This window comes from Coregonus clupeaformis, unplaced genomic scaffold (assembly GCF_020615455.1).
Source record: "Coregonus clupeaformis isolate EN_2021a unplaced genomic scaffold, ASM2061545v1 scaf0735, whole genome shotgun sequence".
Lineage (NCBI taxonomy): Eukaryota > Metazoa > Chordata > Actinopteri > Salmoniformes > Salmonidae > Coregonus > Coregonus clupeaformis.
In genome coordinates this window covers 121,855-140,000 of record NW_025534190.1, presented here as the reverse complement: position 1 = coordinate 140,000, position 18,146 = coordinate 121,855, and the positions used below count along the sequence as shown (strand labels likewise).

Genomic DNA, 18,146 nt, shown 5'->3' with positions numbered 1-18,146 from the left:
CCTGTAGTTAGTACTACATCCACCCAGGTCTCCGTCACCTACACTACAGCTGTACCTGTAGTTAGTACTATATCCACCCAGGTCTCTGTCACCAACACTACATCTGTACCTGTAGTTAGTGCTATGTCCACCCAGGTCTCTGTCACCAACACTACATCTGTACCTGTAGTTAGTACTACATCCACCCAGGTCTCTGTCACCAACACTACAGCTGTACCTGTAGTTAGTACTACGTCCACCCAGGTCTCTGTCACCAACACTACAGCTGTACCTGTAGTTAGTACTACGTCCACCCAGGTCTCTGTCACCAACACTACAGCTGTACCTGTAGTTAGTACTACGTCCACCCAGGTCTCTGTCACCAACACTACATCTGTACCTGTAGTTAGTACTACATCCACCCAGGTCTCTGTCACCAACACTACATCTGTACCTGTAGTTAGTACTACATCCACCCAGGTCTCCGTCACCAACACTCCATCTGTACCTGTAGTTAGTACTACATCCACCCAGGTCTCCGTCACCAATACTACAGCTGTACCTGTAGTTAGTACTACATCCACCCAGTCCTCTGTCACCAACACTACAGCTCTACCTGTAGTTAGTACTACATCCACCCAGGTCTCTGTCACCAACACTACAGCTGTACCAGTAGTTAGTACTACATCCACCCAGGTCTCTGTCACCAACACTACATCTGTACCTGTAGTTAGTACTACGTCCACCCAGGTCTCTGTCACCAATACTACAGCTGTACCTGTAGTTAGTACTACATCCACCCAGGTCTCTGTCACCAACACTACATCTGTACCTGTAGTTAGTAATACATCCACCCAGGTCTCTGTCACCAACACTACAGCTGTACCTGTAGTTAGTACTACATCCACCCAGGTCTCCGTCACCAACACTACATCTGTACCTGTAGTTAGTACTACATCCACCCAGGTCTCCATCACCAACACTACATCTGTACCTGTAGTTAGTACTACATCCACCCAGGTCTTCCTCACCAACACTACATCTGTACCTGTAGTTAGTACTACATCCACCCAGGTCTCCGTCACCAACACTCCATCTGTACCTGTAGTTAGTACTACATCCACCCAGGTCTCCGTCACCAATACTACAGCTGTACCTGTAGTTAGTACTACATCCACCCAGTCCTCTGTCACCAACACTACAGCTCTACCTGTAGTTAGTACTACATCCACCCAGGTCTCTGTCACCAACACTACAGCTGTACCAGTAGTTAGTACTACATCCACCCAGGTCTCTGTCACCAACACTACATCTGTACCTGTAGTTAGTACTACGTCCACCCAGGTCTCTGTCACCAATACTACAGCTGTACCTGTAGTTAGTACTACATCCACCCAGGTCTCTGTCACCAACACTACATCTGTACCTGTAGTTAGTAATACATCCACCCAGGTCTCTGTCACCAACACTACAGCTGTACCTGTAGTTAGTACTACATCCACCCAGGTCTCCGTAACCAACACTATATCTGTACCTGTAGTTAGTACTACATCCACCCAGGTCTCCGTCACCAACACTACATCTGTACCTGTAGTTAGTACTACATCCACCCAGGTCTTCCTCACCAACACTACATCTGTACCTGTAGTTAGTACTACATCCACCCAGGTCTCCGTCACCAACAATACATCTGTACCTGTAGTTAGTACTACATCCACCCAGGTCTCCGTCACCAATACTACAGCTGTACCTGTAGTTAGTACTACATCCACCCAGTCCTCTGTCACTAACACTACAGCTCTACCTGTAGTTAGTACTACATCCACCCAGGTATCTGTCACCAACACTACAGCTGTACCTGTAGTTAGTACTACATCCACCCAGGTCTCTGTCACCAACACTACAGCTGTACCTGTAGTTAGTACTACATCCACCCAGGTCTCTGTCACCAACACTACAGCTGTACCTGTAGTTAGTACTACATCCACCCAGGTCTCTGTCACCAACACTACAGCTGTACCTGTAGTTAGTACTACATCCACTCAGGCCTCTGGCACCAACACCACAGCTGTACCTGTAGTTAGTGCTACATCCACCCAGGTCTCTGTCACCAACACTACAGCTGTACCTTTAGTTAGTACTACATCCACCCAGGTCTCTGTGTCACCAACACCACAGCTGCACCTGTAGTTAGTACTACATCCACCCAGGTCTCTGTCACCAACACTACAGCTGTACCTGTAGTTAGTACTACGTCCACCCAGGTCTCTGTCACCAACACTACAGCTGTACCTGTAGTTAGTACTACATCCACCCAGGTATCTGTCACCAACACTACATCTGTACCTGTAGTTAGTACTACGTCCACCCAGGTCTCTGTCACCAATACTACAGCTGTACCTGTAGTTAGTACTACATCCACCCAGGTCTCTGTCACCAACACTACATCTGTACCTGTAGTTAGTAATACATCCACCCAGATCTCTGTCACCAACACTACAGCTGTACCTGTAGTTAGTACTACATCCACCCAGGTCTCCGTCACCAACACTACATCTGTACCTGTAGTTAGTACTACATCCACCCAGGTCTCCGTCACCAACACTACATCTGTACCTGTAGTTAGTACTACATCCACCCAGGTCTTCCTCACCAACACTACATCTGTACCTGTAGTTAGTACTACATCCACCCAGGTCTCCGTCACCAACAATACATCTGTACCTGTAGTTAGTACTACATCCACCCAGGTCTCTGTCACCAACACTACATCTGTACCTGTAGTTAGTACTCTGTCCACCCAGGTCTCTGTCACCAATACTACAGCTGTACCTGTAGTTAGTACTACATCCACCCAGGTCTCTGTCACCAACACTACATCTGTACCTGTAGTTAGTACTACATCCACCCAGGTCTCTGTCACCAACACTACATCTGTACCTGTAGTTAGTAATACATCCACCCAGGTCTCTGTCACCAACACTACAGCTGTACCTGTAGTTAGTACTACATCCACCCAGGTCTCCGTCACCAACACTACATCTGTACCTGTAGTTAGTACTACATCCACCCAGGTCTCCGTCACCAACACTACATCTGTACCTGTAGTTAGTACTACATCCACCCAGGTCTTCCTCACCAACACTACATCTGTACCTGTAGTTAGTACTACATCCACCCAGGTCTCCGTCACCAACAATACATCTGTACCTGTAATTAGTACTACATCCACCCAGGTCTCCGTCACCAATACTACAGCTGTACCTGTAGTTAGTACTACATCCACCCAGTCCTCTGTCACTAACACTACAGCTCTACCTGTAGTTAGTACTACATCCACCCAGGTATCTGTCACCAACACTACAGCTGTACCTGTAGTTAGTACTACATCCACCCAGGTCTCTGTCACCAACACTACAGCTGTACCTGTAGTTAGTACTACATCCACCCAGGTCTCTGTCACCAACACTACAGCTGTACCTGTAGTTAGTACTACATCCACACATGTCTCTCTCACCAACACTACAGCTGTACCTGTAGTTAGTACTACATCCACTCAGGCCTCTGGCACCAACACCACAGCTGTACCTGTAGTTAGTGCTACATCCACCCAGGTCTCTGTCACCAACACTACATCTGTACCTTTAGTTAGTACTACATCCACCCAGGTCTCTGTGTCACCAACACCACAGCTGCACCTGTAGTTAGTACTACATCCACCCAGGTCTCTGTCACCAACACTACAGCTGTACCTGTAGTTAGTACTACGTCCACCCAGGTCTCTGTCACCAACACTACAGCTGTACCTGTAGTTAGTACTACATCCACCCAGGTATCTGTCACCAACTCTACATCTGTACCTGTAGTTAGTACTACGTCCACCCAGGTCTCTGTCACCAATACTACAGCTGTACCTGTAGTTAGTACTACATCCACCCTGGTCTCTGTCACCAACACTACATCTGTACCTGTAGTTAGTACTACATCCACCCAGGTCTCTGTCACCAACACTAAATTTGTACCTGTAGTTAGTAATACATCCACCCAGGTCTCTGTCACCAACACTACAGCTGTACCTGTAGTTAGTACTACATCCACCCAGGTCTCCGTCACCAACACTACATCTGTACCTGTAGTTAGTACTACATCCACCCAGGTCTCCGTCACCAACACTACATCTGTACCTGTAGTTAGTACTACATCCACCCAGGTCTTCCTCACCAACACTACATCTGTACCTGTAGTTAGTACTACATCCACCCAGGTCTCCGTCACCAACAATACATCTGTACCTGTAGTTAGTACTACATCCACCCAGGTCTCCGTCACCAATACTACAGCTGTACCTGTAGTTAGTACTACATCCACCCAGTCCTCTGTCACTAACACTACAGCTCTACCTGTAGTTAGTACTACATCCACCCAGGTATCTGTCACCAACACTACAGCTGTACCTGTAGTTAGTACTACATCCACCCAGGTCTCTGTCACCAACACTACAGCTGTACCTGTAGTTAGTACTACATCCACCCAGGTCTCTGTCACCAACACTACAGCTGTACCTGTAGTTAGTACTACATCCACTCAGGCCTCTGGCACCAACACCACAGCTGTACCTGTAGTTAGTGCTACATCCACCCAGGTCTCTGTCACCAACACTACAGCTGTACCTTTAGTTAGTACTACATCCACCCAGGTCTCTGTGTCACCAACACCACAGCTGCACCTGTAGTTAGTACTACATCCACCCAGGTCTCTGTCACCAACACTACAGCTGTACCTGTAGTTAGTACTACGTCCACCCAGGTCTCTGTCACCAACACTACAGCTGTACCTGTAGTTAGTACTACATCCACCCAGGTATCTGTCACCAACACTACAGCTGTACCTGTAGCTAGTATTACGTCCACCCAGGTCTCTGTCACCAACACTACAGCTGTACCTGTAGTTAGTACTACGTCCACCCAGGTCTCTGTCACCAACACTACAGCTGTACCTGTAGTTAGTACTACGTCCACCCAGGTCTCTGTCACCAACACTACAGCTGTACCTGTAGTTAGTACTACATCCACCCAGTCCTCTGTCACCAACACTACATCTGTACCTGTAGTTAGTACTACATCCACCTAGGTCTCTGTCATCAACACTACATCTGTACCTGTAGTTAGTACTACATCCACCCAGGTCTCCGTCACCTACACTACAGCTGTACCTGTAGTTAGTACTATATCCACCCAGGTCTCTGTCACCAACAATACATCTGTACCTGTAGTTAGTGCTATGTCCACCCAGGTCTCTGTCACCAACACTACATCTGTACCTGTAGTTAGTACTACATCCACCCAGGTCTCTGTCACCAACACTACAGCTGTACCTGTAGTTAGTACTACGTCCACCCAGGTCTCTGTCACCAACACTACAGCTGTACCTGTAGTTAGTACTACGTCCACCCAGGTCTCTGTCACCAACACTACAGCTGTACCTGTAGTTAGTACTACGTCCACCCAGGTCTCTGTCACCAACACTACATCTGTACCTGTAGTTAGTACTACATCCACCCAGGTCTCTGTCACCAACACTACATCTGTACCTGTAGTTAGTACTACATCCACCCAGGTCTCCGTCACCAACACTCCATCTGTACCTGTAGTTAGTACTACATCCACCCAGGTCTCCGTCACCAATACTACAGCTGTACCTGTAGTTAGTACTACATCCACCCAGTCCTCTGTCACCAACACTACAGCTCTACCTGTAGTTAGTACTACATCCACCCAGGTCTCTGTCACCAACACTACAGCTGTACCAGTAGTTAGTACTACATCCACCCAGGTCTCTGTCACCAACACTACATCTGTACCTGTAGTTAGTACTACGTCCACCCAGGTCTCTGTCACCAATACTACAGCTGTACCTGTAGTTAGTACTACATCCACCCAGGTCTCTGTCACCAACACTACATCTGTACCTGTAGTTAGTAATACATCCACCCAGGTCTCTGTCACCAACACTACAGCTGTACCTGTAGTTAGTACTACATCCACCCAGGTCTCCGTCACCAACACTACATCTGTACCTGTAGTTAGTACTACATCCACCCAGGTCTCCATCACCAACACTACATCTGTACCTGTAGTTAGTACTACATCCACCCAGGTCTTCCTCACCAACACTACATCTGTACCTGTAGTTAGTACTACATCCACCCAGGTCTCCGTCACCAACACTCCATCTGTACCTGTAGTTAGTACTACATCCACCCAGGTCTCCGTCACCAATACTACAGCTGTACCTGTAGTTAGTACTACATCCACCCAGTCCTCTGTCACCAACACTACAGCTCTACCTGTAGTTAGTACTACATCCACCCAGGTCTCTGTCACCAACACTACAGCTGTACCAGTAGTTAGTACTACATCCGCCCAGGTCTCTGTCACCAACACTACATCTGTACCTGTAGTTAGTAATACGTCCACCCAGGTCTCTGTCACCAATACTACAGCTGTACCTGTAGTTAGTACTACATCCACCCAGGTCTCTGTCACCAACACTACATCTGTACCTGTAGTTAGTAATACATCCACCCAGGTCTCTGTCACCAACACTACAGCTGTACCTGTAGTTAGTACTACATCCACCCAGGTCTCCGTCACCAACACTACATCTGTACCTGTAGTTAGTACTACATCCACCCAGGTCTCCGTCACCAACACTACATCTGTACCTGTAGTTAGTACTACATCCACCCAGGTCTTCCTCACCAACACTACATCTGTACCTGTAGTTAGTACTACATCCACCCAGGTCTCCGTCACCAACAATACATCTGTACCTGTAGTTAGTACTACATCCACCCAGGTCTCCTTCACCAATACTACAGCTGTACCTGTAGTTAGTACTACATCCACCCAGTCCTCTGTCACTAACACTACAGCTCTACCTGTAGTTAGTACTACATCCACCCAGGTATCTGTCACCAACACTACAGCTGTACCTGTAGTTAGTACTACATCCACCCAGGTCTCTGTCACCAACACTACAGCTGTACCTGTAGTTAGTACTACATCCACCCAGGTCTCTGTCACCAACACTACAGCTGTACCTGTAGTTAGTACTACATCCACCCAGGTCTCTGTCACCAACACTACAGCTGTACCTGTAGTTAGTACTACGTCCACCCAGGTCTCTGTCACCAATACTACAGCTGTACCTGTAGTTAGTACTACATCCACCCAGGTCTCTGTCACCAACACTACATCTGTACCTGTAGTTAGTAATACATCCACCCAGGTCTCTGTCACCAACACTACAGCTGTACCTGTAGTTAGTACTACATCCACCCAGGTCTCCGTCACCAATACTACATCTGTACCTGTAGTTAGTACTACATCCACCCAGGTCTCCGTCACCAACACTACATCTGTACCTGTAGTTAGTACTACATCCACCCAGGTCTTCCTCACCAACACTACATCTGTACCTGTAGTTAGTACTACATCCACCCAGGTCTCCGTCACCAACAATACATCTGTACCTGTAGTTAGTACTACATCCACCCAGGTCTCTGTCACCAACACTACATCTGTACCTGTAGTTAGTACTCTGTCCACCCAGGTCTCTGTCACCAATACTACAGCTGTACCTGTAGTTAGTACTACATCCACCCAGGTCTCTGTCACCAACACTACATCTGTACCTGTAGTTAGTACTACATCCACCCAGGTCTCTGTCACCAACACTACATCTGTACCTGTAGTTAGTAATACATCCACCCAGGTCTCTGTCACCAACACTACAGCTGTACCTGTAGTTAGTACTACATCCACCCAGGTCTCCGTCACCAACACTACATCTGTACCTGTAGTTAGTACTACATCCACCCAGGTCTCCGTCACCAACACTACATCTGTACCTGTAGTTAGTACTACATCCACCCAGGTCTTCCTCACCAACACTACATCTGTACCTGTAGTTAGTACTACATCCACCCAGGTCTCCGTCACCAACAATACATCTGTACCTGTAATTAGTACTACATCCACCCAGGTCTCCGTCACCAATACTACAGTTGTACCTGTAGTTAGTACTACATCCACCCAGTCCTCTGTCACTAACACTACAGCTCTACCTGTAGTTAGTACTACATCCACCCAGGTATCTGTCACCAACACTACAGCTGTACCTGTAGTTAGTACTACATCCACCCAGGTCTCTGTCACCAACACTACAGCTGTACCTGTAGTTAGTACTACATCCACCCAGGTCTCTGTCACCAACACTACAGCTGTACCTGTAGTTAGTACTACATCCACACATGTCTCTCTCACCAACACTACAGCTGTACCTGTAGTTAGTACTACATCCACTCAGGCCTCTGGCACCAACACCACAGCTGTACCTGTAGTTAGTGCTACATCCACCCAGGTCTCTGTCACCAACACTACATCTGTACCTTTAGTTAGTACTACATCCACCCAGGTCTCTGTGTCACCAACACCACAGCTGCACCTGTAGTTAGTACTACATCCACCCAGGTCTCTGTCACCAACACTACAGCTGTACCTGTAGTTAGTACTACGTCCACCCAGGTCTCTGTCACCAACACTACAGCTGTACCTGTAGTTAGTACTACATCCACCCAGGTATCTGTCACCAACACTACATCTGTACCTGTAGTTAGTACTACGTCCACCCAGGTCTCTGTCACCAATACTACAGCTGTACCTGTAGTTAGTACTACATCCACCCAGGTCTCTGTCACCAACACTACATCTGTACCTGTAGTTAGTACTACATCCACCCAGGTCTCTGTCACCAACACTACATTTGTACCTGTAGTTAGTAATACATCCACCCAGGTCTCTGTCACCAACACTACAGCTGTACCTGTAGTTAGTACTACATCCACCCAGGTCTCCGTCACCAACACTACATCTGTACCTGTAGTTAGTACTACATCCACCCAGGTCTCCGTCACCAACACTACATCTGTACCTGTAGTTAGTACTACATCCACCCAGGTCTTCCTCACCAACACTACATCTGTACCTGTAGTTAGTACTACATCCACCCAGGTCTCCGTCACCAACAATACATCTGTACCTGTAGTTAGTACTACATCCACCCAGGTCTCCGTCACCAATACTACAGCTGTACCTGTAGTTAGTACTACATCCACCCAGTCCTCTGTCACTAACACTACAGCTCTACCTGTAGTTAGTACTACATCCACCCAGGTATCTGTCACCAACACTACAGCTGTACCTGTAGTTAGTACTACATCCACCCAGGTCTATGTCACCAACACTACAGCTGTACCTGTAGTTAGTACTACATCCACCCAGGTCTCTGTCACCAACACTACAGCTGTACCTGTAGTTAGTACTACATCCACTCAGGCCTCTGGCACCAACACCACAGCTGTACCTGTAGTTAGTGCTACATCCACCCAGGTCTCTGTCACCAACACTACAGCTGTACCTTTAGTTAGTACTACATCCAGCCAGGTCTCTGTGTCACCAACACCACAGCTGCACCTGTAGTTAGTACTACATCCACCCAGGTCTCTGTCACCAACACTACAGCTGTACCTGTAGTTAGTACTACGTCCACCCAGGTCTCTGTCACCAACACTACAGCTGTACCTGTAGTTAGTACTACATCCACCCAGGTATCTGTCACCAACACTACAGCTGTACCTGTAGCTAGTATTACGTCCACCCAGGTCTCTGTCACCAACACTACAGCTGTACCTGTAGTTAGTACTACGTCCACCCAGGTCTCTGTCACCAACACTACAGCTGTACCTGTAGTTAGTACTACGTCCACCCAGGTCTCTGTCACCAACACTACAGCTGTACCTGTAGTTAGTACTACATCCACCCAGGTCTCTGTCACCAACACTACATCTGTACCTGTAGTTAGTACTACATCCACCCAGGTCTCTGGCACCAACACCACAGCTGTACCTGTAGTTAGTACTACATCCACCCAGGTCTCTGTCACCAACACTACAGCTGTACCTGTAGTTAGTACTACATCCACTCAGGCCTCTGGCACCAACACCACAGCTGTACCTGTAGTTAGTGCTACATCCACCCAGGTCTCTGTCACCAACACTACAGCTGTACCTTTAGTTAGTACTACATCCACCCAGGTCTCTGTGTCACCAACACCACAGCTGTACCTGTAGTTAGTGCTACATCCACCCAGGTCTCTGTCACCAACACTACAGCTGTACCTTTAGTTAGTACTACATCCACCCAGGTCTCTCTGTCACCAACACTACATCTGTACCTGTAGTTAGTACTACGTCCACCCAGGTCTCTGTCAGCAACACTACATCTGTACCTTTAGTTAGTACTACATCCACCCAGGTCTCCGTCACCAACACTACAGCTGTAACTGTAGATAGTAATGTATGACCAACAGCCTGATAATGCAGGTCCTACTGGAAAGGAGGACTGTGCTGAGATACACAAAGATCAGAGTCCTCTGAAGGAATGACTTGTGCTGTGACAGCAAACTCAGCTGGATTTGTGAAAAAGTGGTTTAATATCACCATGACAACACACTGTAACACATACAGTAGCCTACACTTCACACAACTTCCTCCCTTTCTCTCTCTTTCTCTCTCTCTCTCTCTCTCTCTCTCTCTCTCTCTCTCTCTCTCTCTCTCTCTCTCTCTCTCTCTCTCACCCACACAAGGCAAACATAGTATATTAATAAAAGTCCTTCTTTCCTGTTTGTAGCTTCCTGTGCACCAGTAGTTATGTTTCACACATCATTAGATACAACATGAAGTCAGTACATTTGACTTTGTTCCCTCTCTGCATGAGGTGCATTTCATCTATTCAAATACATTCTTCTTACCTGCTTCAGATATTTACATGCTCCAATTTAGGCCTTGTGCAAACATACTAGACATATACTAGGGGCAACTTTCCCCTACACCCCCGGTCACAGAGTGACAGCCATTATGTGGCCTCCATTTGACGGCTGTATATGTGAATTAACAGGATCCCAATTTATTTTAGCAGATCCCAAATTGGGACCCTGTGAATTCATACATACATCACATAGCATGAGATAGAGTCATATCATGTAGTATATTTTCACTTCAGTTGAATCATATGTTTAAAACTGATGGGCACTGTGGGAAACAAACATGTTTAGATTAGAAACTAAGGCTGGTGGAAGTCACGTGGTCACGTGGTGGCCAGTGTTGTGTTAATTTGACAGTTTCCCCTTCACTGTGGTTGACAGTTTAGTAAATAGTGTCACTACAGTAAGTCACACAGACTCAGGACAGTGTAGGGAGAAGACAGGTACAGATGTACATTAGAGTTGAGGTTAGAAGTAGAAGTTACTGTATTTGACCACAAGTGTGTTAAGATGTCAGAGAGAGTCTATGAAAACTCAGATGGATTTCAAGACGACGAGCCTGATGCAATGAAGAACACAGACATTGATGGCCAATTATATGCCAACGTAAGAGCCTTCAAGCCCAGTCCAAGAGATGGAGTTGTTACTTCAGGTAAGATCAAACACACACACACACACACACACACACACACACACACACACACACACACACACACACACACACACACACACACACAACAAACAAACAAACACATGTACACACACACAAATAAATTACACACACAATACATTCAACAGGTGAGTTTACCCTGTAGTATTATAATTTTACAGTGTATTTGGAAAGTATTCAGACCCCTTGACTTTTTCCACATTTTGTTACGTTACAGCCTTATTCGAAAATAGATTTTTTTTTTAAAGAAAAAACAGAAATACCTTATTTACATAAGTATTCAGACGCTTTGCTATTAGACTCGAAATTGAGCTCAGGTACATCCTGTTTCCATTGATCATCCTTGAGATGTTTCTACAACTTGATTGGAGTCCATTGGTAAATTCTATTGATTGGACATGATTTGGAAAGGCACAAACATGTCTATATAAGGGTCCACAGTTGGCAGTGCATGTCAGAGCAAAAACCAAGCCATGAGGTCGAAGGAATTGTCCGTAGAGCTCCGAGACAGAATTGTCGAGGCACAAATCTGGGGAAGGGTACCAAAAAATGTCTGCAGTTTTACAGGTCCCCAAGAACACAGTGGCCTCCATCATTCTTAAATGGAAGAAGTTTGGAACCCTCAAGAGTCTTTCTAGAGCTGGCCGCCCGGCCAAACTTAGCAATCGGGAAGAAGGGCCTTGGTCAGGGAGGTGACCAAGAACCCGATGGTCACTCTGACAGAGCTCCAGAGTTCCTATGTGGAGATGGGATAATCTTACAGAAGGACAACCATCTCTGCAGCACTCCACCAATCAGGCCATTATGGTGGAGTGGCCAGACAGAAGCCACTCCTCAGTAAAAGGCACATAACAGCCGGCTTGGAGTTTGCCAAAAGGCACCTAAAGGACTCTCAGACCATGAGAAACAAGATTCTCTGGTCTGATGAAACCAAGATTCATCTCTTTAGCCTGAATGCCAAGCGTCACGTCCGGAGGGAACCTGGCACCATCCCTACGTTGAAGCATGGTGTTTTTTAGCGGCAGGGACTGGGAGACTAGTCAGGATCGAGGGAACGATGAACAGAGCGAAGAACAGAGAGATCCTTGAAAACCTGCTCCAGAGCGCTCAGGACCTCAGACTGGGGCGAATGTTCACCTTCCAACAGGACAACGACCCTAAGCACACAGCCAAGACAATGCACAAGTGGCTTCGGGACAAGTCTCTGAATATCCTTGAGGGGCCGAGCCAGAGCTCGGACTTGAACCCGATTTAACATCTTTGGAGAGACCTGAAAATAGCTGTGCAGTAACCGCTCCCAGCCACTGCCAAAGATGCTTCAACGAAGTACTCAGTATAGGGTCTGAATACTTATGTAAATAAGGTATTTCTGTTATTTTTACAGTTTTTTTATTTCCTACAATTTCTAAAAACCTGTTTTTGCTTTGTCATTATGGGGTATTGTGTGTAGATTGATGAGGAAAAAAACAACAATTTAATCAATTTCATAAAAAGGCTCTAATGTAACAAAATGTCGAAATAGTGAAGGGGTTTGAATACTTTCAGAGTGCACTGTATTAGTTCCAATCCTGGATGATACAGTAAAACACATTACCAAAGTTCTTACTTTAATAATTTGTGATTCAGTACATGTTCAGTGGTGGAAGAGACCCTCTGGAGTTGCTGCAGTGTGTCTGGGGCTGCTGTGTGTTCTCCTACTGGCTGGGATCATAGGCCTGTCTGTCTACTGTAAGTTTAGTATGTTATCAAAGAGACTTCAGTAGCTTACTTAATCATACTTAATCATTAATGGTATGGTAGTTACATGTTTGATTAACTTGACCCTTTTACAGGTGGAGTCATTGGTCATCGCGACTCAAAAGAGAGAAACCAGCTACAGGCCAGTTATAACAACCTGACTGAAGAGAGAGACCAGCTACAAACCAGTTACAACACCCTGACTGAAGAGAGAGACCAGCTACAGACCAGTTACAACAACCTGACTGAAGAGAGAGACCAGCTACAGACTGAGAGAGAGATTCTTAACAGGAGGCTTACCAATCTCAGTGAGTACACCTACAGTAATACATTATTATTAATCCCACACACTTTAAAGTGTGTCTGTATTCTTTCATTAACTGTTTAGTTTGATAAGTTGAAGGAAATTCATGTTTTTGATGTTGTAGAACAAACCTGTTCTGAAGGCTGGCAGAAGTTTGAATCCAGTTGGTACTTCCTGTCTACTGAGACTAAAACCTGGAACGAGAGCAGAGAGGACTGTATGGAAAGAGGAGCAGACCTGGTGATCATAAACAGTGATGAGGAACAGGTGAGAGAGAGAGAGAGAGAGAGAGAGAGAGAGAGAGAGAGAGAGAGAGAGAGAGAGAGAGAGAGAGAGAGAGAGAGAGAGAGAGAGAGAGAGAGAGAGAGAGAGAGATGAGTGTGCAGGGGGTAGATATAATCAAACGTATACAGTGAGGGAAAAAAGTATTTGATCCCCTGCTGATTTTGTACGTTTGCCCACTGACAAAGACATGATCCGTCTATAATTTTAATGGTAGGTTCATTTGAACAGTGAGAGACAGAATAACAACAAAAAAATCCAGAAAAACGCATGTCAAAAATGTTATAAATTGATTTGCATTTTAATGAGGGAAATAAGTATTTGACCCCTCTGCAAAACATGACTTAGTACTTGTTGGCAAAACCCTTGTTGGCAATCACAGAGGTCAGACGTTTCTTGTAGTTGGCCACCAGGTTTGCACACATCTCAGGAGGGATTGTGTTCCACTCCTCTTTGCAGATCTTCTCCAATTAATTAAGTATTCGAGGCTGACGTTTGGCAACTTGAACCTTCAGCTCCCTCCACAGATTTTCTATGGGATTAAGGTCTGGAGACTGGCTAGGCCACTCCAGGACCTTAATGTGCTTCTTCTTGAGCCATTCCTTTGTTGCCTTGGCCGTGTGTTTTGGGTCATTGTCATGCTGGAATACCCATCATCCATGACCCATTTTCAATGCACTGGCTGAGGGAAAGAGGTTCTCACCCAAGATTTGACTGTACATGGCCCCGTCCATCGTCCCTTTGATGCGGTGAAGTTGTCCTGTCCCTTTAGCAGAAAAACACCCCCAAAGCATAATGTTTCCACCTCCATGTTTGACGGTGGGGATGGTGTTCTTGGGGTCATAGGCAGCATTCCTCCTCCTCCAAACACAGCGAGTTGAGTTGATGCCAAAGAGCTCCATTTTGGTCTCATCTGACCACAACACTTTCACCCAGTTCTCCTCTGAATCATTCAGATGTTCATTGGCAAACTTCAGATGGGCATGTATATGTGCTTTCTTGAGCAGGGGGACCTTGCGGGCGCTGCAGGATTTCAGTCCTTCACGGCGTAGTGTGTTACCAATTGTTTTCTTGGTGACTATGGTCCCAGCTGCCTTGAGATCATTGACAAGATCCTCCCCGTGTAGTTCTGGGCTGATTCCCTCACCGTTCTCATGATCATTGCAACTCCACGAGGTGAGATCTTGCATGGAGCCCCAGGCAGAGGGAGATTGACAGGTCTTTTGTGTTTCTTCCATTTGCGAATAATCGCACCGACTTTTGTCACCTTCTCACCAAGCTGCTTGGCGATGGTCTTGTAGCCCATTCCAGCCTTGTGTAGGTCTAGAATCTTGTCCCTGACATCCTTGGAGAGCTCTTTGGTCTTGGCCATGGTGGAGAGTTTGGAATCTGATTGATTGATTGCTTCTGTGGGCAGGTGTCTTTTATAAAGGTAACAAACTGAGATTAGGAGCACTCTCTTTAAGAGTGTGCTCCTAATCTCAGGTCATTACCTGTATAAAATACACCTGGGAGCCAGAAATCTTTCTTATTGAGAGGGGGTCAAATACTTATTTCCCTCATTAAAATGCAAATCAATTTATAACAGTTTTGACAAGAGTTTTTCTGGATTTTGTTGTTGTTATTCTGTCTCTCACTGTTCAAATAAACCTACCATTAAAATTATAGACTGATCATTTCTTTGTCAGTGGACAAACGTACAAAATCAGCAGGGGATCAAATGCTTTTTTCCCTCACTGTAGGTATATATATATTTATCTTTCTCAACAACAGACATTTCTTATCAACCTCAAGAAGAGAGTCTGGATTGGTCTGACTGACTCTGCCAATGAGGGGACCTGGAAATGGGTGGACGGCACCCAACTGACCACAGGGTGAGAAATGATACCTAATCTGTCAATAAGGCTCCAATTTTCCGTTCATTCAACCTTTTGTCGATACAGGTTATTGTAATTGTTGATAGCAGTCAACAAAGTTGAATTTAAGCTGAAACATTTCTGTATATGATTTAGGATTGTGATGTTCTAACTGTGACGTCTGACTGTTTTTAACCCTGTAGGTACTGGTATTAACCATGATATCTGACTGTTTTTAACCCTATAGGTACTGGTATTAACCATGATATCTGACTGTTTTTAACCCTGTAGGTACTGGTATTAACCATGATATCTGACTGTTTTTAACCCTGTAGGTACTGGTATTAACCATGATATCTGACTGTTTTTAACCCTTTAGGTACTGGTGTCATCAACAGCCTGATAATGGTGGTGGCCATGCAGAATATGGTGAGGAGGACTGTGCTCTCATAGAAAAAGGTCGGAGTCCTCGTGAGGCATGGAATGACTTGTCATGTGGCAGCAAACTCAACTGGATTTGTGAGATAGTGGTTTAACATCACAATGACAACATACTGTAACACATACAGTAGCCTACACTGCACACAACTTCCTCTTTCTCTCTCTCTGTCTCTGTCTCTCTCTCTCTGTCTCTCTCTCTCTCTCTCTCTCTCTCTCTCTCTCTCTCTCTCTCTCTCTCTCTCTCTCTCTCTCACTCTCTCTCTCTCTCTCTCTCTCTCTCTCTCTCTCTCTCTCTCTCTCTCTCTCTCTCTCTCTCTCTCTCTCTCTCTCTCTCTCTCTCTCTCTCTCTGTCTCTCTCGCTGTCTCAAACCTACAAACACACTTATTGTTGTATTTGTTTGTAGTATCATATTAATAAAAGTCCTACTTATTTCCTGTTTGTAGCTTCCTGTGTACCAGTAGTTATGTTTCACACATCATCAGATACAACATGAAGTTAGTACATTTGACTTTTTGCACACTCTACTGAAGTGCATTTAATCAATTACAATTCAAATACATTCTTCTTACTTGCTACATATATTTACATGCTCCCATTTAGGTCTGGTGCAAACATTCTCAACCCTACCAAACCACCATTACATACACTGTATATGAGTGTAGTAGAGATATCAAAGGGTATCAAAGGATGTATCTTAATCATTTTTGACAGTCAGTCTTTGTTGTCAAGTTACATATAAGCACAATATTAAATGCTCATATTTGACTGTTGTTCCCCTATATGGTTCCCAAAAGAGGGAAGTGAAGTGGTTCAACCAGCTGTCACTCAAAAACTCCTCAACCAATCAGGTTCATCAAGTGAGAGGAGAGCCCTGGTTAAGCCTACCCACCCTCAATATCCACTTGGAGCAGTTTGTAGTATCACATCTATTGTACGGACATTATAATGACCCATGTTTGTAGTCCTGGACCTCCTGAACATGTTGGTGTATATTTGGGAGTAAACAGAGGGTCCAAATCAGCAGAAAGGTGAAAGGAAGGAGGAGTTCTGGAAACTCCCTGAATTATATTGGGGCTGTTACATATGATATTTAATATATGTTAACAGCTAGACTTTGTTCTCCACTTCCCCTCTATTATCTATATCTTCCTGGTATGATAGTGTCCTGTCCATCGTCACAAATAACAAGTCCCAGACTGGTCTCTCTGGACAGCTCTCATACAGAGACAGTGGTAACCATAGAGACTACTGTAATGCTCATCTTACAGAGTGTGGCTTTAAAGCTGAAAAACAATGGTCTATGTCTATGATTGAGGAGGATGTTTGTACCACAGTGTCTGACTGTCTGGTTCTCTGTGTTGTTTACCCTGTAGATACTGGTATGATGTACAGCCTGATAGTCAGGGCCCTTCTGGGGAGGAGGACTGTGCTGAGATGAACACAAATAGACTGGATCCTCTGGAGGTGTGGAATGACTTGACATGTGAAGACTATAGTCACTAGATTGAGAAAAACGTTTTTAACATCGCCATGACAACATACTGTAACACATACAGCAGCCTACAGTGCAAATAACTTCCTCATTCATTCTCTCTCTCTCTCTCTCTCTCTCTCTCTCTCTCTCTCTCTCTCTCTCTCTCTCTCTCTCTCTCTCGTACACCCTGGACAACACTCTGTCATTCTTTGCTAACATCAAAGCAGTGACTCGCTCACACAGGAAGTGGTGCAGGTCCTAATCCAGGCGATCGTCATATCCCGTCTGGACTACTGCAACTCTCTGTTGGCTGGGCTCCCTGCTTGTGCCATCAAACCCCTGCAACTTATCCAGAATGCCGCAGCCCCCCTTGTGTTCAACCTTCCTAAGTTCTCCCATGTTACCTTGCTCCTCCGCACACTCCACTGGCTACCAGTTGAAGCTCACATCCACTACAAGACCATGGTACTTACCTACGGAGCAGCAAGAGGAACTGCCTCTCCCTACCTTCAGGCTAT

At 45.6% G+C, this 18,146-nt stretch overlaps 1 protein-coding gene across 1 annotated transcript in view; it reads left to right on the top strand.

Annotated features, from left to right (window-relative positions):
- The window catches only part of LOC121562117 (C-type lectin domain family 12 member B-like), a 73,440-nt gene extending 55,901 nt beyond the window's left edge, over positions 1-17,539 (top strand). The window contains exons 3-5 of the mRNA XM_045216536.1: positions 13,366-13,578; positions 13,699-13,841; positions 17,528-17,539. Coding sequence (XP_045072471.1) covers positions 13,366-13,578; positions 13,699-13,841; positions 17,528-17,539 — 368 coding nt within the window. The remainder of the gene's footprint in view (positions 1-13,365; positions 13,579-13,698; positions 13,842-17,527) is intronic.
- Positions 17,540-18,146: the final 607 nt, after the last annotated feature.